At 51.5% G+C, this 23,701-nt stretch overlaps 1 protein-coding gene across 6 annotated transcripts in view; it reads left to right on the plus strand.

Annotated features, from left to right (window-relative positions):
- The window catches only part of COL13A1 (collagen, type XIII, alpha 1), a 159,166-nt gene that overhangs the window by 119,055 nt on the left and 16,410 nt on the right, over positions 1-23,701 (plus strand). For 2 of the 6 annotated variants that reach the window (XM_011927237.1, XM_011927239.1), the window contains 14 exons: positions 2,201-2,254; positions 3,041-3,127; positions 4,092-4,145; positions 5,269-5,313; positions 6,108-6,176; positions 7,400-7,423; positions 9,278-9,340; positions 10,375-10,419; positions 10,727-10,879; positions 12,906-12,950; positions 15,695-15,736; positions 17,005-17,031; positions 17,885-17,965; positions 21,262-21,297. In XM_011927237.1, coding sequence (XP_011782627.1) covers positions 2,201-2,254; positions 3,041-3,127; positions 4,092-4,145; positions 5,269-5,313; positions 6,108-6,176; positions 7,400-7,423; positions 9,278-9,340; positions 10,375-10,419; positions 10,727-10,879; positions 12,906-12,950; positions 15,695-15,736; positions 17,005-17,031; positions 17,885-17,965; positions 21,262-21,297 — 825 coding nt within the window. The remainder of the gene's footprint in view (positions 1-2,200; positions 2,255-3,040; positions 3,128-4,091; positions 4,146-5,268; positions 5,314-6,107; positions 6,177-7,399; positions 7,424-9,277; positions 9,341-10,374; positions 10,420-10,726; positions 10,880-12,905; positions 12,951-15,694; positions 15,737-17,004; positions 17,032-17,884; positions 17,966-21,261; positions 21,298-23,701) is intronic. The other 4 variants (XM_011927250.1, XM_011927266.1, XM_011927243.1 and 1 more) reach the window with 3 other exon arrangements.

Below are 23,701 nucleotides of genomic sequence, written 5' to 3' on the forward strand. Positions count from 1 at the left end.
GGGGCAGAGGGTAGGATATCGTGTATTTGAGTGTGTGCCCCCTCGTCCTGGCCTCACCAGTCCCCTACTCCCTGGCCTTCCTCCGTGGCTGGTGTGTCGCCTGCAGCGTGCTGTTGGTGCATGTGTCCCAAGATGAGGGGAGTGGCAGGATGGCCTGGCCAAGCTTCAGAAACCCACCTCAAGAGCACACCCATTCTCCTGGGCAGCCTGGATTACCCAGCAGAAAGCCCAGCAGAAGGAGGAACCTGCCTCCCTCCACCTCTGCTCCCCAAGGATATCCATAGGTCAGGACCCACAACCTTTCTTTTTCCACCTGGCCTGCTTCTGAAGGATGCCCAGACTAAGCACATCTGCAGGAGCAGCCCAGGCAAGACAGGACAGCGGGGACTCCCTCCCACTGCCAGGGCCTCTGCCTGGCCCTCCACAACCCCTCTTGGCCAACCTCAGGCCACTTTACCATTCAGCTGCTACACCGGGGCAGGTGCCAAGGAGAAGACGCCCAAAGACTTGGTGTGGCACCTTTTGTGGCTCCAGCTGGAATGAATGTTCATTGAGACATCTGACCAAATTATAAGCCCAGAGCCCTCAGCTCACATTATTACACATGAGAACTGCCTCTCCCCAGGGCCATGGGTAGCAAACCTTCTTGTGCTGACCTGATACCCCAGCCCTGCTGGTGGGGTGCTCTTGGAAGCTCACCTGATATTGGACACTGCTATGCCCTGAATATGTCCCTCCCAGACTCATATGTTGAAGCCCTCACCTCCAGTGTGGCTGTATTTAGATAGGGCCTTGGCCTTGGGGAGGTCAGTAAGGTTAAATGAGATCATAAGTTTGAGGCCCTAATCCAATAGGATTGGTGACCCTAGAAGAAAGGGAAGAGAGAGAGAGAGCTTTGAGAGACCTTTCTCCCTCTCTGCCTTGTGAGAACACGGCAAGAAGGCCATCATCTTCAAGGCAGGAAGAGGGCTCTCACCAGAACCTGGCCATGCTGGCACCCTGATCTCAGACTTCCAGCTTCCAGAACTGTAAGAAAATACATTTCTGCTGTCAAAGCCACCCAGACTTTGTTATAGCTGCCTGAGCTCACCAAGACAGCTGCTCTGTGAAGCCTTTGTGTCCCGGAAGGCAGAGCAACTGGGAGACAGGGGCTCAACCCGCCTCTGCCACTGACTCATTAAGGGGTTGGCCACCAGTCACGTAACCTCCTGGGGCTTCCCCCACCAAATCTGTGAAATGAGAATGGGGTTCAGTATCTCTAAAGGGCTCTATGATTCATGTCATGGGGGAAAAATGAGTTCTTCTGTACTGGAAAAAGCTGAGTAGGTAAGTGTATTATTTTGCAAGGGCTGTGGTAACAAAGTACTACAGGCTGGGTGGCTTGAGCAGAAGAAATTCGTTGTTCCACAGTTCTGGAAGCTGGAAGTCCAAAAGCAAGGTGTTAGCAGGGCGGGTTCCATCTGAGGGCCAAGGGGGAGAATCTGCTCCAGGCCTCTCTCCCGGCTTCTGGTGCTTGCTGGCAATCTTTGGCATTCCTTGGCTTATAGACGCATCACCCCAATCTCTGCCTCCATCTCCATGTGCCATTTCCCTATGTGCATGTCTGTGCCCAAATTTCTCCCTTTTATAAGGACATCAGCACATTGGATAGGGGCTCACCCTACTCCAGTGGGACCTCATCCTAACTCATTACATTTGCAATGACCCTATGTCCACATAAGATGAGCTGGTTACAGCTAGAGGCAGAGAGGGGGGTGCCAGAAAAGACTGGGGGCCCTTAGTTGCTAAGCATTAAGAATCTGAAGAAGAACAGAGTGGTGAAAAGGAATTGCTTGCCCAACCACTGGCATTCTGAACTGCTCACCTCTCCCAGGAGACCCCCAGGATAGACTAGATGCTTCTGGCCTTTGTTATGATCTGTGGCCCGTGTGACTTCTCCCCAGCATGAATGACAAGGGCCCGGGTCACATGGGAATAAGGAAAGCAGTCATGCAGGTGTCACCAATGCAAAGTGGCCCATGGAAGTAGCCAGCCGAGATGGGGGCCAGGAGGAAGTGGAGCCCTTCGGAAAGCCAGCCGGGGGCAGAAGCAGGGAGGCAGGAGCAAGGGAAGGCAAGGCCCTAAGCTGTGGGGCTGGTGGCTTCCCAAACCTGCTGCAGAGACAGTTCCTAACCCCCACACTGTCTGCATCTCCCTGCAGGGTGAGAAGGGGGCTGAAGGCTCCCCTGGGCTTCCTGGCCTCCTGGGGCAGAAGGTAGGTGTTACTCTGAATGAGGGTTCAGGTCCTTCGTCACCCACATCCCATACCCAGCCCTGCACATCCACACGGGCCCCAGCATTGGATGTGTCTGTCTCCCAGACTGCAGGAAAGGCAGCTGGAACACAGACAGATTCTGTTTGTTGGGGGAGGGGTGCCATAGGCAGGCGCTGATTGGCAAAAATAAAATGTCTAAATGTAAATAATTCGGTAGCGATGACCTAGTCAGATTTCTTTGTGCCAGCTCTGCAAATGCATCCCACAGTTCATGAGCTCTGTAAGATATTTAATTTAAAAATTAAAACAAACAAACAAAAAAGATGAGGCCAAAATAAGTTAGGGGAGGTGTGCATAATCAGATGGGCTCCTGGAAAGTCACAGTGCTCCTCAGCCTGTTAGAGGCTGGAGCACCCTGCAGTGACGGGGTCTGCAAAGCCTTATTTAATGCTGCATTGCTTAACATAGTTTGGCCACCAATAACAATGTTATTCCACATTTTGAATATTCTCAACCCACTGAGCAGTGTTCCGTGGAATACGCTTTGAGAAACACTGCTCCAGACCGTTTCGAAGGGTCCCTTGTGTCAGCTCTAAACCTGTTGCCCTTCAGTACATACTTCCAATCTCTCTGCAAATCCCACGGCTGGATCAGACCAGTCTGGGGTTCTGAAGTCTCCTGGTCGGTCCCCAGACATCCTGGGGCCCACACTCCATAGTGTCCCTCCAGTGCTCAGCCTAGACCTTCCTCCACACCAGGGACGCTAACTCCACCTTCCACCCTCAGGGAGAGAAAGGCGATGCTGGCAACTCCATTGGAGGAGGCAGAGGGGAACCTGGCCCTCCAGGGCTCCCTGGACCCCCAGGGCCAAAGGTGAGTGTTCCCTGGAATCAGTGTCAGGGAGGCGTTTACCTGGGGACTTTGTCTTCAGCCTGTTCTCGGGGACTCTACATCCCGGACATCCTGCCTTCTCTAGCCTTCCCCTGCTTCAGATGTGTGGTTTTCCCCATGGATTCCAAAAAGATCATTTGGACCCAGCTCCTGCTTCCAAGCAGATAACAGTTGGACCTTTCAGAGGAGATGTCTTCCCTGGGGCAGATGGATAGTCCCAGTGACTCAGATGACTCTGATGTAACTGAGTCAGGGCGCAATGGCTGCAGGACCTCAATGGCTATGCTGTAACTGAGCGAGGGACCGATGGCTTCAGGGCTTTAGGACAGCCAAGAGGCCCCCCACCTTGGCTCTGAGTAGGTTGCAGGTCAACTATCAGCTGGGCCCCACCTGGTACCAGCACATCTGGTAGGTGGCAGCAGTGGAGGCAGCTGCAAATGGAAACTGCCTTCACTTTCCTTTTGCTGCTTGAAAAGTGCAATGGTAAGATTTGGGTTTCCCAAAGCAGATGCCTCCTGTGTTGCTTGGTTTACTTTAGCAGCACTGAGAAATGAAAGGGGTCTCTTTCTTAGCTCAGAAGGAAAGCATGAATTACTCTACATGACCTGGGGCAATACACTCATTCATTCCGCCCACATCCACCTGCCATGGGCTGGGCTCTGCGTGGGCCTAGGAGGGCCTGGCAGGGCAGAGTGGACACTAGTAAAGGGGTACAGAATGCAGGGCAGGAAAGCAAGGGTGGGCTTCCAGTGGAAGCAAGACCCGGGCTGGGCCCAAGGGTGGGTAGGAGTCAGGGAGGTGGAACAGTGGGAGGTGCTGAAGCCATTGGGGAAAGAGAGGCCCAAAGGCAGCACCCAGGGCATGAGCGGCAAGACCATCTTTTCCCCCAGAAGCAGCTGTCCAGGAGCCCAGCACGCCCTCATCCCAACTCTCTCCTCTTCTCCAGGGAGAAGCGGGTGTCGATGGCCAGGTCGGCCCCCCAGGGCGCCAAGGAGACAAGGTACAGAGACCCTCACATCCCAGAGCTGCAAGATGAGGGTCAGCTTGGGAGGTCAAGAATCGTCCCAGCCGGCCCTCAGAGTATCCCTCAGGGCACAAGGCTGACTGGCCATGACCCCTGGTTTCCTATTTCCTGGTTGGCTTGGGCTTTAGAGAGCCATCCACTGAGACAGCAGTCATGCAAAAGCCAGTCTAGGGATAGGACGCTTGACCAGGGAGTGACACAGAGCTTCCCAAGCCACTGGTAAATGAGGGGCTCTCGCTTCTCTCCAGCTACTCCCTATGAAAGGCTGCTGCGTCCCTCATGAGTTCACAGTGGCTAAAGTGCTGTGGCAGTGGAGGAGAAAGACAGCGGGTTACCCAGAGGCAGCAGTGGCTCCACGTCCCATGAGCAGGGTCATCAGGAGTCACACCAAAGGGTTCTTGTTTTCTTTATTTTCACTTTTTATCTTGGTTTTTTCAATTGTCTTTCATTATCCCAGAAAAATTGAAACTGCACTTGGTTTTTCACAAGTTACACCGCTTTTTCATCTATTCCCCATGGCTCTGTCCTGTTTGCAACAGGAATAAATCCTTCCACCCGCCCACTCTGGGAGGTGGGTGCTCATACACCCATGTCCTCCTGAGACCCTCCTGGCCCTCCATGTTTCACTCGGCATTCTGGGTCTTTCACAAGTGGAGTGGGCAGCAAAAGAACTGTTTGGGCTCTCGATGGCAACTGACACCCAGATAATTGGCAAAAAGTTGCTGAGTCCTGGATACCTGAGCAGAATAGAATTAAAGAGAAGCAAATGTCCCTGTTCCCATGGAGGCAACTGACTTAGGAGACTGGGGAAAAGGTGCGAGAGAGACAAAGGGGAGTCACTAACAATGAACACAGAACAGAAAGAATGCCACTGAGTCTGAAGTCGGAGGAACTCAGAACCGAGTCCCAGAGGGACCCAGAGGGAGAGAGGAGTGTGGGTGGGTGTTCCCTGGATGCTTCCTGAAGGGGCCGAACCTGCACTTCTATGAACTAAGAACTAAAAGGAGCCTCCTGGCCCTTATTACATGGCCCATCTAGGGACATCAGGCTCTCTGTACCAACTTCATCCCCACTTCGCTCCAATTTTGTCATGCAACAGGGGGAACCTGGAGCAGCTGGAGAACAGGGACCAGCTGGCCCCAAGGTACGTGCCTCTCTCGCCTGGAGTCACAGTGTGAAGCAGCTGGTAAATCAAAAAACATCTGAGACAGGTCTCAATTAATACTTAGAAGTTTATTTTGCCAAGGTTAAGGGCACATGCCCAAGAGACAGGTCTGTGCCTTTTGCCAAAGATGATTTTGAGGGCTTCAATATTTAAAGGGGAAAAGCAGGCTGGAGGGGAAAGAGGAAGGGTATGGTAATCCGCACATTGCAAGGAAAAAGGAGCAAGTAGCAGAATAGTTGATTATGTATTAGTCTCACGCTCAGTAAATCGGCACTTTATGTAAGCTAAGGTGAACATGGAGCAGCTACCTGTGGGGCTATTGAACCTTTTATCTGTAGCTCTCTGCTTAGGAATAAAAGGAAAGGCAGCTTCTTGCATGACTCAGCTTTCGGCTTAACTTTTTTTTTCTTTTGGCGGAGTGAACTGGGGTTCCGAGTTTCTATCTTCCTTTCACAGGCTTGACCTTGGGGTCTTGACAGGGAAGGAGGGGAAGAGCATTCTGGCCCTCAGCTGGGAGGTCTGACTGGCAGGACAGGTGGACCCAGCCTTCCCAGTTGGGCCTAGCCCAGACTTCTCACATGGAGTCCTCCATTTGTTCTGCATTCCCCGAGCATCCTCTGAGAGTGTTCGGAATCCCCAGGGCCCGCTGGCTGTTCTGGGTCCACGTGTGTGCAGCCAGATGCAACCAGTGTGGGCGGATAGAGAGCAGGCCACAGTCGCTCTCCAGGCCCTCCTGGTCCAGGCCCTGGGGTGAGATCTCATTTGCCTTCTAGGGCTCCAAGGGAGAACCAGGGAAAGGAGAGATGGTGGATTACAATGGAAACATCAATGAGGCTCTCCAGGTGAGCAGGGTCCAGCCCAGAGGCCAGGATCCTCATGGACCTCAGGGCTCTGCACCATGCCCCGATCAGGGGGCCCTTCCACACAGCTGAGTAGGGGCCCTGCCCTCAGGCCCTCAGGTAGCCCTTCCAGGAGAGCTGCTTCCTCATTTTCTCTCCTTCGACCTCCCGCTGTGTAGCTTCCTGGCAAATGGCCCCATTACTGGCATCCAGGTGGCCGGGTTGTCTGTCTGGGCCCAGCTGGCCACTTATCCTGCCTCTGGGCCCCTGAGTGCCACAGTGGAATTATCCTGGCACCCCACAAGGTATGGCCCATCCAGGGTACTGGGGCCCCATTTCTTTAACGCATGCATGACCCCCTTTCACACAGCAGAAAATCTTCCTGGAACACATCTCCTTTCATGTCAGTTTAATCCTGTTTCAAGTTCATGAGCTCCTGCTCCCCACCCTTTAAAGCAGGGTTTCTCAGCCTTGGCACTGTTGACATTTGGGGCTGGAGAATCTTTGTGGTGGGGGGAGAGGCGGTCCTGTGTGTTGCAGGATGTGCAGCAGCGTCCCCAGTCTCTACCTGCTAGATGCCAGTAGCACCCCAGCCTCAGCTGTGATAACCAAACCAAATTGGCCTCCAGACATGACCAATTATCCCTTGGGGGAAGAAATTGCCCCTGCTCAAGAACCACTTCTTCAAAGGAGTCTGTGTCCATGTGTGACTCCATTTACAAGGTGTAAAATCCTCTTTTAAAGCCAAAAGTCATCTCTCTGATCTGTTTTTTGAGTGGTTCCATATTTTGCTATACCGTGTCTATTTAAAGGGAGGTGCGTGGCAACTTTGAAATCTGGGTCCTGGGAGAAGAGGAAAGAACAAGGGAGGGTCATCAGATGGTGACTAGAAAGAATAAGAGGTGGTGCTTCCTTCCCTTTCAGTAAAGTGAAGTAGAGGTTGCAGTCCATTTAGGGTGTGCCTGAGTCCATTGTAGGGCAGCCTTAGAGTATAATCATGCTTAGGAGATGCTGCATATTCTCTGTTCAGTGATTACAAACCTCATCGAGAGGTGGGGGTGGGGGTGGTGTGAGTCTGGGGACCATGGAGCCCACCTGCGAGGGTCCCCCTCCACCCATGCTCCTTTGAGGGGCCCAGCTCCCCTGTTTCCATGACTGTGCAGTGAGAACCTTCCAGTTGGCTCTTGGTTTGCTCTTCAACTGATTGCCTGGTGTTGATTTTTTAGGAGATCCGGACACTGGCCTTGATGGTGAGTCTTGCTCCTCCTGGCTTTCCTTGGGCACTGGGCTGGGGGCTGGGGACGGCAGCCTGGAAGCAAGGACTTGATTTCTCCCCTCCAGAAAGCAGGCCCTGGGCTGAAGATTAGGGTTGACCCGACAAGGCTGGGGCAGACGATGATCTGAACTGGAGGTGATGGGTCAGAACTGGTAGGTGGGCCTCGAGAGTTGCCCGTGCCCTGGGTCATGGCTGTCCTCTATGTAAAGGCTCTTCTCCAATACAGCTGTGCTCTCTGGTGACAATACAAATGCTGGATTGTATTTATAGCTATGTCAAGGAAATAGCAGTACGGAGGAGGATGTTTCTAATGTTTCTCTTTTTTCCCAATTTTTAGCTAATTAAATCCATTACCCTGAAAAACTAGTAGCAACCTCCCACATATCCCCCTTTCCTAGAAATCAGTTTCATTATCTGCACTTGGAAAACCAGGGAATTTCAAGCCTGGGTTTTGTACAGGTGCCTACTGGTGACAGGCTGTTGGTAAATATTTATAGTTAAAATGACTACCACCAAGTTTAACTTCTAAGGTAGAGGACAGGAGGAGAGATCATGTGGTTCTCTGACTACTGAAATTTCAATTCACCTAATATTTTTTCATGGCTATGAGCCACAGAACACACTTAGGGATGGCACAAACTCAAAATCAAACACCACTTCTGTGACGTCCCAATCCCAGAAATTGCTATCAATGACGTGGTTCTGGAATCAATGAGTTTCATTTGGAGACATTAACATATATTATTCGGCAGGGCACAGTGGCTTATGCCTGTAATCCCAGCACTTTGGGATGCTGAGGTGGGCAGATCACTTGAGGTCAGGAGTTCAAGACCAGCCTGGCCAAGATGGTGAAACCCTGTCTTTACTAAAAATACAAAAATTATCCAGGCATGGTGGCAGGTGCCTATAATCCCAGTTACTCAGTAGGCTGAGGCACAAGAATCCCATGAACCCAGGAGGTGGAGGTTGCAATGAGTCGAGATGGCACCACTGCACTCCAGCCTGGGTGACAGAGTGAGACTCTGTCTTAATAATAATAATAATAATAATGTGAAATAGCTATTGGAAATAAAACTTTTCCAAAAACATTTTTTTTCTTTTAAAATCAACCTTGAAGTGTAACTTAACGCATAATAAAAGGTACTCATTTTAAGTGTAGAGTTTGATGAGTTTTGATAAGTACATATACCCAGGTATCCACCACCCAATCACTCTAGAAAATTTCTTCATGTACCTTGGGAGTCACTCCCAGCCCCAGGCCGCCACTGCTCTGCTGTCACTTCTGTCACTGTAGATTAGATGTGTCTTTTGCCTCTTCTAGAGTTTCATGTAAATGGAATCACACAGCATCTGTGTCTGGCTGATTTTGCTCAGCAGAATGTGTTTGAGATGCACCCTCACCATCAGCACTTGGTTCTTTTTCTCTGCTGAGCAGTATTTCATTGTATGGACATACCATGCATTCCCCTGTTGATGGGCATTTGGGTTGTTTCCTGGAGACGTTTTTAAGTCATTACTGGGGAAGGTCAGACTTAGCTTCTTGGAACCCAAAGGGTTGCCAGAGGTGCCCTAGAGAGAAGGAGGAGAGGGTATTGGATGTGGCTCTCCAAACCCCACCTCCACTTCAACCCAGTCACACTTGGTGCTTATATGTTTTGCATTTTGGGTTCCCCATGTTATTTTCTTTGTAAAAAAATGTGCTTCTATCACTGGAGAAAGGTTTGAAAACAACTTATCTCTACAAGCCAGCCTCCACATACAGCCCTCGGGAGACAGGCTACCCCCTCAGTGGGACAGTTCTTCCATGTGTCTTTCCTTTCTTTCCTAGGGGCCTCCTGGTCTTCCTGGGCAAATTGGCCCACCTGGAGCTCCAGGGATTCCAGGCCAGAAGGTAAATCTTGTCTTGACAAAGGGGGTGAAGACTTTGCAAGGGCAGCGACCCCAGGGCTTCCCCGCCTCCTGTGACCCTCTCATCTTCCCAGCACCACTGCCATACCCTCCTGCTGCTCCAAGGCACCAAAGGCCCCACCCACCCACCTCCCAGCCGCTGTCGCTCTTCTGTCCTCCCCTTGCCCTCTGCTTGGGCTCCTGTAATTCACAGAGCTTTCTGATGCGGTGGGGCCTGGGTCTAGACACACCCCTGCCCTTGCCCCACCCAGACGCACAGCAGGAATGAGGACCCCATCAGGGATCTCGGCATTCGAGGCCCTCCGCAATCCTCCCACCTCACTCCCTGCCCTTGCTTTCCTTTTACACTCCACCGACCTGTGTTTTTCTCAGAAGGTCTGCCCCTCTGTCTCCCACTCATGACGTCCTCTCCCCTGCAAATCTCTTTCCCTCTTCCCTTTCTTTCAAAGCCCTTCTCATCTTTCAAGCCCAATTCAAAGATCACCTCCTCTTTGATGCCTCCCCTGATCTGTCAGGCAGAATTCCCTGCCCTTTCCTCTGGGTAGGACCTACATCTTTTTGCCACCTCCCTTAACTCCCTACCTGACCCAAAGAAGGGGCTTGGTTTGTGTGAAGATGAAAGGAGCACCCTGTGGAGCAGCCAGGGCAGGGGTTCTGCATTCAGGGGAGACAGGAAGGCAAGAACCCTTCTGCAAGGGAGCTAAGGGCACCTAGGGCTCTCAGAGGCAGCAGTGGGAGGTTGTGGCTAAAACATGGACATGGAGCCAGAGTATCCAGACTGGGATCCTGGCTCCCCAGTTCACTGGCTGTGGGCCTCAGGCACACAACTCTGTGCTTTGGAGTCTTGTCTATAGAAGAGAGGTTGCAAGTGCATACCTCCCAGCAACACAGTGAGAATTAAATCAGCAAACTTTACGAGAAAGTGCGGAGAGGGATGCCAGGTGCACTAAGCAATGTGTAACTGATGGCTGCTATGGTCTCTGCCCTGAGAGTCACCTTTAGTTGTTCTGGCTACAGGGGGAGATTGGACTGCCAGGCCCTCCAGGACATGATGGGGAGAAGGTATGAACAGACATCCTCCAATCAAACCTCTGAAGACAGTCTTGGCCCTGGGGGCAGGAGGCGGGGCAGGATGGCGCTAGAACTGGCCCTGGTGTGAGCCCAGTGGACAAGGGGAGATGGGGAGGGGCAGGGAGAGGGACCCACCCTGCAAGCTCCAGGAGGAACCAGGCAGACCCAGGCTGGGCTCCCTCTGCCTGCCCCAGTCAAGCACCAACGAGCCAAGGCCTTTGGACTTTTCTGTTCTCTCTCCCTCTCGTCTCTTTTCTCCATTAATGTGTCTAAGAAGTGTTGTTGGTATTTTCTAAAGGGACCTCGTGGTAAACCAGGAGACATGGGCCCTCCTGGTCCCCAAGGCCCCCCAGGAAAGGATGGACCTCCAGGAATGAAAGGAGAAAACGGGCACCCAGGGAGCCCAGGAGAAAAGGGAGAGAAAGGGGAGACAGGACAAGCAGGCTCGGCGGTGAGTGGCAGGGCTGGTTGCCCTTCCGTGCATACACCACTCCCAAGCATGATGCGAGTTTCTTTGCACTTGGCATGGTGCCAGCTGCTGCCTGGGCTAGAAACCTGGGGCCAGGACTTAGGGGTGGGGGATTCACTCAGCTTCCCCTCAAGTCATTCACTTTATGAAGGCCAGTTTCCTGACTCAGGAGACCTGAGTCCTGCTCTGTCAGCTATATCCTTGGGAAAGCCACTGAGCCTTGCAGAGCCTCCATCTCCTCATCTCTAAAATGGCAATAATAATGTCTTCCCTGGATACCTCACTGGATTTCTGGGAAGCAGATGAAGTCATGGTTTAGAGTTGCCTCTTTGGAAAGTGTACAGAAGCCCTATACCCAGGAGAGGCTGCATGTACAGAAACAGGGCCTTCGCCCAGTCCACTAGGCTGCCAACTTGACTTGGGAGCCTTCTCTGGGTCTCAGGGGTTTCCATCTGTGAAATGGGTGCCATCCTAGGCACCTACCCTTGAAGCAAGGGAGCCACATCCTGTGCATGCCACAGTTGGTCACACTCAGCAAGACCACCTTGAGCTCCACTAACAGAAATCATTGTCATTTTGTAGGGTCTAGACAGCCCAGCTGGGGAGAGAAGGAGAACCTGGTGGCCAGAGCAGACCCGGAGTGGCAGGATTGACTAATCCAGCCGGGCTTCTGAGGTTTACAGTGAGGCCAGAGGGCTGGGTGTCGAGGTTGTCTACAGGCAGCCACAGACGAGGGTCCTCCCTGGGGCCACCAGCCTAGCGGGCGCCTGGCTCTGTGATGAGGCTGCCCTAACCCCAAGCCTGCCTACCCAGCCTGGGAGCAGGCGGAGGGGGTCCTCTTAACAAGCAGCTACTGCATTTGAGTGTAAACAGGAGTTGCAACTTCCTCGGCTCACAGTATGATGGCCTCTAGAAGCACCAACCTAGTTCGAAGGTGCTAGAATCTTGGTCTCAGAATTCTCCTCTAGGAATCCACTTCCTAGAGGTCAACCAGTCCCAAGTCTGATCCAGTGCAGGACTCCTCACTCAGCTGGCACAGGCAGGCAGCTCACTGCCTCCAGACCTGTCCGCTGTGCCATGGGGCAGCCCCAGGATGGAGGGAGCACTCCTGGATATGGTGTGGAAGCTCCCTTGTCAGCCTCCCCCAGGTGGCCCCTCAGAGCCTCTGGAGCCATATTTATTATCTATTGCTGCATAACGGATCACTGCAAAGGTAGCGGCCTAAGACAATACACATGTATTGGCACATAGTTTCTGTGGGTCAGGAGTTCAGGCACATCCTAGTTGGGTCCCCTGCCCGTGGCCTCATGCAGCTGCAATTAATGTGTCAGCCAACTGCATTCTCATCTGGAGCTAGGGATCCCCTTCCAAGCTCACTGGTATTGGCAGAATTCAGTTCCTTGCTGGAACAGAACTCAGCTCCTAGAGGCCACCTGCAGTTCCTGCCACCTGCGCCCTCGCCCTCCCCACCCCCTGCACAGTAGACAGTTCACATTATAGCCACTGGTATCTTCAAGGCCAAGGCCAGCAGTGGGGTCTCCTTAGTGTCTAGTGCTAGCAAGACAGAGCTGTGTGCATGTGTGTTTGTGTGTTCATGTAACATATTTGTAACATAATCTTAACATATGTTATATGTCACCATCTGTATGACATGTATGTTATAATCTGCAACATAATCAGAGAAGTGAGGTTCCTTCACCTTTGCCGTGTGCCTTACTCCATGGCTAAGAAAAAAGTCACAGGTCACCCTAAGGCCTGTCCGCTGCAGAGTCCATAGAGTATCAGCCTCTCCTCCCCTGTACTAGAGCCTCAGATTCTTCAAGACAGTGATGACAGTCCCTGCCCAGTCTTCTGTCCTGCAGGCTGACACCTCCACATCCTCCACAGTGTTCCTTGCTGACCCCTAGACCAGTCGCATCCCAGTCTAGTTTGTCACGGATGTGAGGGTGCGTCTGTCCTAGGCTTTCCCAAGGGCTGGCATTCATGCAGTGGTGTTCTGTGCCCACAGGGAGAGAAAGGAGAAGCCGGGGAGAAGGGCGATCCAGGAGCAGAGGTACATGAGAGATAATCTGATAGAGACCCATCAAACGACAGTCTCTGCAGAATGCACAGTGTTTCTATGCTTTAGAATGAAGCTTGCAAGTGCCTGACGTTTACGTTTACTGAGCACCACCGTGGGTCAGGCACTGAGCCTCTGGACTGCTCCAGTCTTCTCAAACCACATCTCTCAGCAACCTTCACAGAGCACCTCCCATGCTTCCGTCCTGGTGCTAGAGTCTGGAGATACGAAAGTAAACAGAACTTGCCAGGCACAGTGGCTCATGCCTGTAATCCCAGCAATTTGGGAGGCCGAGACGGGCGAATCACTTGAGGTCAGGAGTTCGAGACCAGCCTGGCCAACATGGTGAAACCCTGTCTCTACTAAAAATACAAAATTAGCCAGGAGTGGTGGCAGGCGCTTGTAATCCCAGCTATTTGGGAGGCTGAGGCAGGAGAATCACTTGAACCCAGGAGGCAGAGGTTGCAGTGAGCCAGGATTGCACCACTGCACTCCAGCCTGGGCAACAGAGTGAGACTCTGCCTCAAAACAAAACAAAACAAAACAAAACAAAAAGAAAGAAAGAAAATAAACAGAACCGTCCCTTCGCCGTTCACAGTACCCCATCATGGGCACTAGCATGGGAGCAACTTAGGGATTCAGGCAAGCATCCCGAAAGACGTGCTATTTGGGCAGAGTCTTGATGGCTTTGCAGGATTTTGCCACAAAGTTTCAGAGGTAGGCTTTCCAGATAGAGGCATTATTTTTTTGAGAAGTGAGGTGGTGAAAGGAGGAGAAGACAGAACAACTGAGTGAGAAGTAGTCAGGATGGAGGCAAGGTTTTCAAAAGACAGCAGAAAATCAGGCATATTTGTAGACTCAGGGGCAAGAACCAGGAAAGCAACAGAGATCAAGGATGTGTGAGAGACAGGATGTTTGGTGACAGGGTCTGGGCAACCCAAACAGCACCTCAGACCCATGGGAGAGACCACCAAGCTTTCTCAGTCCCCATCAGGGTGGGTTCACCTTGCCAAGCCCCGTCTGAATGTAGTGAAACAGATCTGATTGTACAATGTGTATGGTACTTGTTTCGAAATGGAGAGCCTCCTAAAGAAATGATCCTAATTCAAACATTTTTTCCTAATTCAGGAAAAAATTATACCCCCGTTGTCCCTCCCGGAAGTATTTAAAATAAACATTGGAAACAGCCTAAATTTCTATCAAGAAGGAAAGGATTAAGTAACTTATGATAATAATACTAATAGTAATAATAGTCACCACGTCTGAGTGCTTCCCTCGTGCCAAGCACTGCACTAAGCCCTGGGTATGTAACAACTCATTTTCACTACGCCCAATGAATAGCACAGCACTATTACCAGGAAGCTGGTGGGGAACATATAAAAAATGGAAAAATCAGTTTCACATTAAGTGAAAAAGAGTAGAAAACCAAATTTTATATATATATGAAATCATAAGCACATACATATATGTATATACAATTATATGCATATTATATATCAATATAAATATACATATATTCAAGCACCTCTGATATATCAAGAAAGTGTTTAAATTTTTGAAACCTTTTTATTATTTTTAAAATTACCACACAGGCAAAATTTACTTCAGGAATATGTCCAGTTCTGTGAATGTTAATACATGTAGAGATTTGTATAATCAATACCATGATTAGGATGCATAAACCACTTATTTATAATAAGAATTGAAATGGTAAACTTTTATAAAAAATGAGAAACTTTTTTTAAGAAGGCAGAGTTTCCAAAGATTGTGTTCCCTGCAAGGAGACTGTGATGGAGCAACAAAGTCCACAGGTCCAGGAAACAATAGGGACCTCCTTTCTCCCCAGTGTAGGGGTGCCCTCTGTCGTGGCCTGGCACAGGAGTCACTCTCCTGGCCATGCTCCAGGGAATTCTACCCATGGGAAGACAAGGCACCTGAGGAGAGTCCCGAAGCCGAGGCAGGGTGAGCAGTTCAGAAAGACCCAGCAATGGCTGCCTGTGGACAAAAGGATATCTGTGTTCATCAGAGACAGAAGCTGCAATGGGCACCACCCTCCATAGAGGAGATAGCCCTGAGCTCCTCCATCTTCACTGTCCAGTCAGAATCTCCTCTACCACAATCTGCATCTACTCTCGAGGGAAACAGAGACCAGCAGTCCCATCCTGTCTGTAACAAACCTTGGGGACTTGAGGAGCAATCTTCAGGAACAGCTCAGTCTCCCCACATTCCAGATAACCAATCTCTGCTCCTCTAAGCTAAGGGTCTCAAACTCAAATGTCTACAAGGGCCAGGCATGCAAAAAATGACTGCAAGAGCTCTGGGTCAAAGACAATAGGGAGTGGCGGGGACTGGAGTAAACTGAAGATGTCATGCCCCACCTAGAGGGGAAAACTCTTACTCCACTCCAGGCAATTGTTGCCATGCTTGAACAAGAACCTAGTGCTGCTAGATCTTCTGGTGTTTTTCTTTCTTTTTCTCTTCCAAGAAAAATCAAGAAGAATAGATCTTTAAGGACATTACCTGCAAATTTTTTTTCAACATTGAGCAGGCCACTGGGTTGCTGTGAGTTTTTGACCTGTTCTGAGCCTTTTTCGGGGGATATTGTGCTGGGTAGTCACTAGCCGACCTCCAGTGGGCAACCATGTCCTCCTCTGGCCTTGCAGCCTCCAGCTGGGCCCTAGGCCCTGTCAGGAGGGAGGGCCACTTCAAGTGTAACAGGGCTCCCCTTTGGCTTTTAGGTTCCTGGGCCGCCGGGGCCAGAGGGGCCTCCCGGACCTCCGGTAAGTTTAGAGGGCTTGTCAGTGGCCAGTCCACTAATGTCCCTTCTCCATGGCAGTCACTGGGCTCAACCTGGTCCTTATTCACTATCACCTCTTCCTCCCAGGGAGGGATTTCCTAGTCTACAAACTCCCCCCCACCTTTTCCCTCCTATGTTAAACAGCACCATCCTGGGGGCACCACATTGCTTAGTTTCCTGGAAATAGCTGACTGGTAGGGCAGCCCCAGGGTCCCTTGTCTATAAGCTCTGCCCAACATTGACCTCACCCTTTGCCATCAAACATCTGTTTCTCTCAATCCTCATTTGAAAGTGACCCATCGGTCTGGCACAGTGGCTCACGCCCGTGATACCAATCTGGCACTCTGGGAGGCTGAGGCAGGTGGATTACTTGAGTCCAGAAATTTGAGACAAGCCTGGGCAATATAGTGAAATGCTGTCTCTACTAAAAATACAAAACATTAGCAGGGCGTGGTGGCATGCATCTGTAATCCCAGCTACTCAGGAGGCTAAGGTGGGAGAATCACCTGGGCCCCGGAGGTCGAGGCTGCAGTGAGCCAAGTTCGCACCAGTGCGCTCCAACCTGGGCAACCAGAGTGAGACCCTGTCTAAAAAAAAAGAAAGAGAGGAAGGAGGAAGGAAGGAAGGAAGGAAGGAAGGAAGGAAGGAAGGAAGGAAGGAAGGAAGGAAGGAAGGAAGGAAGGAAGGAAGGAAGGAAAGAAAGAAGGAAGGAAAGAGACCCAGCCCCACTGGATTGACTTTCCTTGGCTACAGAAATATAACCACTGGACCCCTGTGCATTGCCCCTAGAGGGTCCCCAAGATGCTGGTCCATGCCTCTGTGTGGTTCGTGGTCCCCAAGGCACTGGTGTCCTCTGTTGTGGATGGTAGAAGTAGCAGTAGGAATAATGATAGTAGCCAACGTTTATTGAAACTTACTGGATGCCAGACACTGTTCCAAGCACTTTGCACGTATTAATTTAATGTTTGCTGTGTTACTTCTGCATCTTTCTTTCATGAGAATCTGGGTCAACCATGAGGACCACAGAGAGATTTTCTGTGAGCCCTGGCTGGAAAAGACTGGCTCAGACTATTCCCTAGGAAGCCCCAAGCATGACTTCCACTTAGCATTTCCTTCTACCTCTCATGGGCAGGGACCCCAAACCACACTCTGCACCCAAAACCCTTGCTCTTCTGTGTTCCATTTGTGGACAAGGCAGTTGTGTTAACTAGAGATGCAGTTCTAATGCACCTTGTTTCATTCCAAATGCAGGGGCTCCAAGGTGTTCCTGGACCAAAGGTAAGGAGAAGTCACATGACAGGTGCTATGTCAGTGCTAGTAGAAAAGAGGGAAAATGCATCTGAGACCAGCTGACCCTTTTTCCTAGAAGGCATTATGTAACACTCCAGCCAAGGGGGTCCAGTCAGGGCAGGGGGAAGTCCTAGGTTCCCTTTAGCATCCATCATTGACACCTGGCATGCTTTGGCTTCAGAAGCTTCCCATCCATCACCCCACAAAGTGACAGGTTAGATTCTTAGCCAATGGTTAAAATCCTTTTCTTATCAAACCTGCCCCAGCCCCTTCACTCATGCTGAGTAGAGGTGGGAGAGAGACAGCAACATAGGGTGGGACCCCTCCCCGAGTCAAGCTTGGGGAGACTCTGCACTGGGCTCTCCTGGCCTCCCCTCAAGCATTTCAAATGGATGAGGGAGCTGGAGGCTGTTGGTGTGACAATGGCCCTTTCCTCGTGCCCCAGTATTCAAGAGACTTTGGGGCAGTTTGTTCTCCCGACTAGGCTGTGGGCCTCAGGGCTCTGGGGGTAGCATCTCAGGCAACTGAGCAAATCTCTGTAAGGTTCCCGCTTTCCTGCCATGCAGTTGGGCACCTGTGCCAAGGCCTGACCTGTGGGTTTATCCCCACACCACCTAGTCCTTTTCTCTGTGGGGCTCTCAAAGCTCCCACAGGATACATGGGTTACTCACTGAGGCGGGAGTAGGCTAAGAATTCAGGGATTCTTGGTATCCTCAGCCCGCCACCCCTGACTCCTCCCTCCTCTACAAATGCCACCCCAGTCTCCAGGACCCCAGAATGCAAGAATGAATTGTCTGGGACATGTCCTTGTGTGATCTCATCCCCTCTCCCTTTCCTCCAGGGGGAAGCAGGACTAGATGGAGCAAAAGGAGAAAAAGGCATCCAGGGAGAAAAAGGAGACCGTGGTCCCCTGGGACTACCCGTAAGTACCTTGGACCCAGCCAGACGGGTGGGTTTGATGGGCCAGGGGTGTGGGCTGGAACCGGGAGACAGCCACTGGAAAGCTAAGTTTCTAGAGTCTGAGCATGCAGAGCTCCACATGGTTTGGCTTTCCTACCTGGGCAAGACCACAGGCTCTGATTCTCTTCCTCTTCTGGGCCCAGGCCCCACCTAGGTGCTGGGGAAAGGCGATGCTGAAGAAGACAGGCTCCCCCACCCCAAGGGGCACTGAGCTGGTAGGGCAGCTTCAGGCCCTGCTTGAGCCTGGTTCAGAAGCAATCAAAGCCCGCTGCCTTTATGGGAACCAAGCTTGGAGGGTTTGGAAGTAGTGGAACAAGGAGATAGTCTCCATTACAGTCCATTTTCCCAGAGGGACCCCAAGAGAACTCCTGCTCTCCCCTCTTAAGCACTGGTCATGGCAAAAAGGCACAGACAAAGTCAGACTTTGTGGTCCCAGCAGGCCAAGGCCATTCATCTCCTGGGTTCCTGGAGATCTCTGATATCAGCCTGCCCAGAGCCAGAGGCCCCAGGTCAGAGGTGGGGAGCTGCTCGGAAGGTGTTCACATGTCATGATATGGGGCTGGGCTGGTTAGGGCTGATGGCCTCTTTACTGCCTCACCTGTGTACAGGTGAGCACATCCCACCACCCTCCCTGGAGCTGGGGCTCCATGCCCCCTAACCCTCCCCTGAGGCTGGCATTCTTCTGGCATTCTTCCAAGAGCTGGAAGGGATGTTAGCGATCCATCTCATCATTTCACTGATGGTCCCAGAGAAGAAAGTGGGTCACTGGGGGTCACATACAAAGTTGGTGGCCAAGCCAGAGGCTGCTCTGAGGCCATGGCCTTGCAAAGCAACTCCTTCCAACCACTCGGGCTTCCTCTGTCCTGGGCTCATGGCCAGTTCCCACCCCAGGTAGCCATAAAGAGCAGAGAAACAATGGAAAGCCCAGTTACCCCCACTTGGCAGAGCTTGAAGGCCTGGTTAATACAGTCACAGCAACCAAACAGCAAATGCAAGAGGTATAATTATACCCTCATGAATGCATTTGAGGTAGGAATATTTAAGAAGCCAATTTGCTTGACAGACTACAGAAAACTGATGACTTTAGCAGGCATTTTCCCATGTCTTAACGCTGTGTCTGGAATGATTAAGTGCTCTTTACCATTGAAGAGCCTTCCTGCCCCACTCAACCACACCTCTCCTTATCCACATTCATGGCCCCGACGCCCTTGATGAACACTGGAGAATTCAGTCAGGGGTTGAAATGCAAAAGGCACAGAGACCAAGTAAGTAATATTAATATAAACAAGGAAAGTGCCGGATGAAAGACAAAGTACCTACTCTATCATTAATTTTCTCACTTTTGATAGAGGCATGGGTACAGAGAAGTATTTTTTTTTTTAGTTTAAGTAAACAACAGAACAAGCATATTCACACAAGACAACTGACACAAACCTGAGGGAAACACTAGGGAATGGAGGGGATTGTGGTACACTAGAGACCGTTTATCCCTTCTTAAGGGGAACCGTCCCTTCTCAGCTCAGCTGACTGTTGCCTTGGAGGAAGGCGGAGCTGGTATTTCTGGATCTTCCTATTTTTCAAAGGAAGCTAAACATCTGGTGTTTTATGTGAAATCTTTCCATTTTCTAACATTAGATCACAATTATTTGCAACACTGCAGATCATACAAAATATGTCAGTGGCCCACATATGCCCTGAAAGCCTCCAATTTGTGCCTTCTGCTCCAGACCTACAAGACAACTGAGTTTTAATGCTGCATTTTTTTAAAAGTACATGGATATTTAGCTACCATTCTGTTTCCAGGTTTCACCTGAATGTTTTATTCCACGTAGTAGCAGCCTGCTTCTCCAGGCATATCCTGGACTGTTCCCCCATTTGCCCTGCAGAAGCAGTTCTCAATGCTGGCTGCACACTGGAATCCCCTGAGAGCTTTTCAAACTTACCATCACCCCGGGCTTCGCTCTTGGAGATTTTGAATTGGATCAGGCTGGGATGGGGTGGGACCCAGGCATGTTTTACTTAACATTGCCCCCAAGAGATTCTAATGTGCTGCCAGGGCTGAGAACCACAACTCTCTAGCCCAGTGAGCCAAGGTCGGTCCCAGAATCGTGTGGTCCTAAATGTGAGAAGAGTCCCTGCAGAGTCCTTCTACCCAACACCTTTTCCATGAGGAAGCAGCTGGTTGCCTCCCTCTTCTAGGAACTTCCTTTTCATTTGAAATTCTGAGGCTGAGGCTCAGTTGGAAGCAGTTTTCAAGCACTCAGTCCTTACTGGGCCAGAGTATTGCCGCTGCCTTCTCCCTGACTTGTCACATTGGAATCATTAGAAAAGGGTCCCTGGGTTTTCCTGGGTAGGTTTCAGAGGCAGCTTCATAACCCAGGGTTGGAACAGGAGCACCCCCCGCCCCCTGCCACCACCACCAACCATGTGTTTCACCGGACAAGAGCGAGCAAGGGTGCTGATAGCAGGTTGGTCTCCCAGCTTCCCACCTGCTGCCCATTTGCTCCGGGAAATACATGGCCTTAGACCTCTGTCCCAGTCCTCTGCCTCCAAAGCCTTTGCCTACACAAGAGCCCTTGTCTGGGAGCATATGAATGGATCAAGTTCGGGTTGAGCATCTCAGATTGTAAAGTGCCAGCGAAATGTCAAGTGTCATTTGTAATATCATCTAAGAGCCAACTAACTCATTTCCCCAGGCTGAAGGATAAGCAGACCAACTCCTACCCAGATTTCACAACTGGGTGCTGTCACCCAAGGTTGAGACCCTCAGGGGCACCACAGCATGGCCTGATCCAAACAGGAATGCAAAGAGGATGGGAGAGCCATCCTCACCTGGGGCCCCTCCCCAGTGAAACCTGTCCTGGGAAGGGTGCACAGCTCTGATTCCAAGACATCTCTCCAAGCATTCCTTTCTGTATCCCTTTCCCCATAACACTGAAGGGAGAGGGGGTCCTGAGAGGGAAGAAAGGGAGAAAGGAGAGGCGGGAGCGGGAGGAGCAGATGGCCATCTGCGCCGACCTCTGCCCAGCCTGCTCAGCAGCCGGCCACTGCATTCAGTGTCTCCATGTTTTCGTTGGTTTCCATGTGAATACCATCCCCTGTCCTCCCAAGCTTATTTCTCCAGTTGTGTTTGATTACCAGCATTTATGTCTGTCCAGAGTCACTGCTTTACTCACCTCTTCCCTCCCCATTGTTCCCTTTTTCTCCCTCCCAATCCTCTCTTCCCCTTCTTTTGGTCAAACTGTGCCCTTCGTCCAGGGAGCTTCAGGTTTGGACGGCAGGCCTGGGCCACCGGTGAGTGTCACTTCTCCATCACCCCTCACCCCACCCCACTCCACACCTGGCCTGTGATCCCTTTTGTCTGTCCCACTGTGGCCTCATTTTCCCAGTGAATCGTACCTTGTCCCACCTCCGACACCAGAAAGGTGCCATCGATGCTCTGAAGGGCCTTTTCCGGCCTCTTGACCAAATATGGCTGGACTTCATCTGAATGCCGTAGTCCACAGAATACACCCAGGGACCTCAAACCTGCCAGGTGTGGGGTGGAAGGCCACTCCAGCAGCACCACTCCTGATTCCAAAGGATGCTGAGTCCAGCCTGGGTGCCCAGCCCTGGAGGTTTGAGCCACGGCCTCTCCCCACCGCACACACCAGTGTCTGCGTGTGCCCATCACGCTGTGTTGTCTTCATGCTGTGAGCTCTGTCCATCTCCTGTCTTCCCACAAGGGCTTCCTAGTTTTGTGCAGCCACCAGTCTGGTATTTGTGGGGTAGGACAGCTTTGAAGGCTGAGGACAGAAGTAGCCTGTAGGAGCACAGAAGCCAGGCCCAGCTCTGTGTCTTATGCACATTCTGACCACTCTTGCACTGCCTATGACACCACAGTCGCCCTGCACCCCAACAAGGTGGTTCATTACAGAGCAAGTGAGGCACACTTGGGTCCTTTCTTCCTCCATTCTTTCTGATTCCAGAAAACAGGCATCATTTACTCTTGACTAGAAAGCACCTGGCCCTTCTGCTTATGACTAACAACTGAAGGATCAGAGGAAACATCCCTCCTGTCCACCTTCGGGTCCCTCCCCTGAGTGCCCTCTGAGGTCAACCTTCGCAGGGTGTTGAGCTCACTCGCCCTCAAGTCTCGAGTCTCTGCTCGGGCACCATCACGAGAGCTCTCTGTACCCAGCCGCTTCCAGCCAGGGAGATCTTGCCCTGTCCTACAGAGGGCTTTCAAGGCCATGTCTGCCCATGCCCTGCATGGAGTTGTAGTTAGCTGGCTAGAGCCACCCTCAGGGGAGGCGAGACCTTGCGAGGGTTCGTGTATAGAGCGTAGGGGATGCGCTGAAGCACAGGCTCGCGGGTCTTCCCAGGGGGCCGGGGGCACTTGCAACTGGCACCAAGAGAAGCCCAGAGCTTTTAGAGGTAGGGGGGTCAAGAGTGACCCCTGTGAGAGCCCCGTCCTACTGCATGCCTATTCTGTGCCCTCATAAATAGGAGGTAGCATGGCTTGCCTAAGATGACAGACTTCTTCAGAGCCCCCCACCTCCCTGCACTGATGGAGTTCACACCCTGAACGCTTACATGCAGAGAGCATGCCCCGGCTTCCAGGCATTATTATGGCTTTGCTCCTTCGCCACAGTCCCTCCGTCTCCATCCTTCCCCCACCTAGCACACCTGTCTCAGGTGTGGGGCAGGGCTCGGGGATGATCTGTGGTTGCAATCAGAGAAACCAAGACTTTCCTCTCAATGGCTTCTCCCATTTACGTTAGACCGAGGGAGGAAGTACAAATTCACACACTCCATCCCTTTGGAACTGAGGCTTTATTTTCCTCGTAAAATCAGTATCCTAACTTTAAGGGAAAATGTGGGGGAAAAATAAGCCTTCCCTGCCAATATTAACATTTACTGGGCACTTCCTACACGTCAGGCTCAGCACCAAATGCTTGCTATGCATTCATGCATGGAAACCTGGCACGGTCGAGGAGGCAGACACACGTGGTACAGACAGGGAAACTGACACTCGGCAAGGCTAAGGAGCTTCTCCAATACCCAGGAATTTGTAGGCCTCTGAGGCAAGGCCAGCCAGGTGACTCCGTGATGCTGCACTGAACCGCTGGCCTGAGCTGACTCCTTATTGTTTTTGAGAGAGAGTCTCGCTCTGTTACCCAGGCTGGAGCAGAGTGGTGCAGTCTCAGCTCACTGCAACCTCCACCTCCAGGGTTCAAGCAATTCTCCTGCCTCAGCCTCCCAAGTAGCTGGGATTACAGGCGCCCACCACCATGCCTGGCTAATTTTTGTATTTTTAGTAGAGTCGGGGTTTCGCCATGTTGGCCAGACTGGTCTTGAACTCCTGACCTCAGGTGATCCGCCCATCTCAGCCTCCCAAAGTGCTGGGATTACAGGCATGAGCCACCGCGCCCGGCCTCCTTTTACTTTCTGCTGTGCTATTATGGATACCTACAGCCTTCCTTCCTCCCTTGTGGTTGGAAAGGGGGCCCTGAGGTCATCTTACTCCCCTCTTTGTCTCCTGTGAAGTAAGTCATGCCCCATCATTCGCAGATGCATTCAGAGCACCAGAAACTGCCCACAGCCCAACCCACTCCTCCTGTCCTCATCTGAGGCCAACAATAGGAGATGCTGAACTAGAGACTTGGTCTGGCCAGACTGTGAATTGGGAACCTGAGAAGATGTTGGATGAGGCCAG

This window comes from Colobus angolensis, unplaced genomic scaffold (assembly GCF_000951035.1).
Source record: "Colobus angolensis palliatus isolate OR3802 unplaced genomic scaffold, Cang.pa_1.0 Scaffold12, whole genome shotgun sequence".
In the NCBI taxonomy this organism is placed as follows: domain Eukaryota; kingdom Metazoa; phylum Chordata; class Mammalia; order Primates; family Cercopithecidae; genus Colobus; species Colobus angolensis.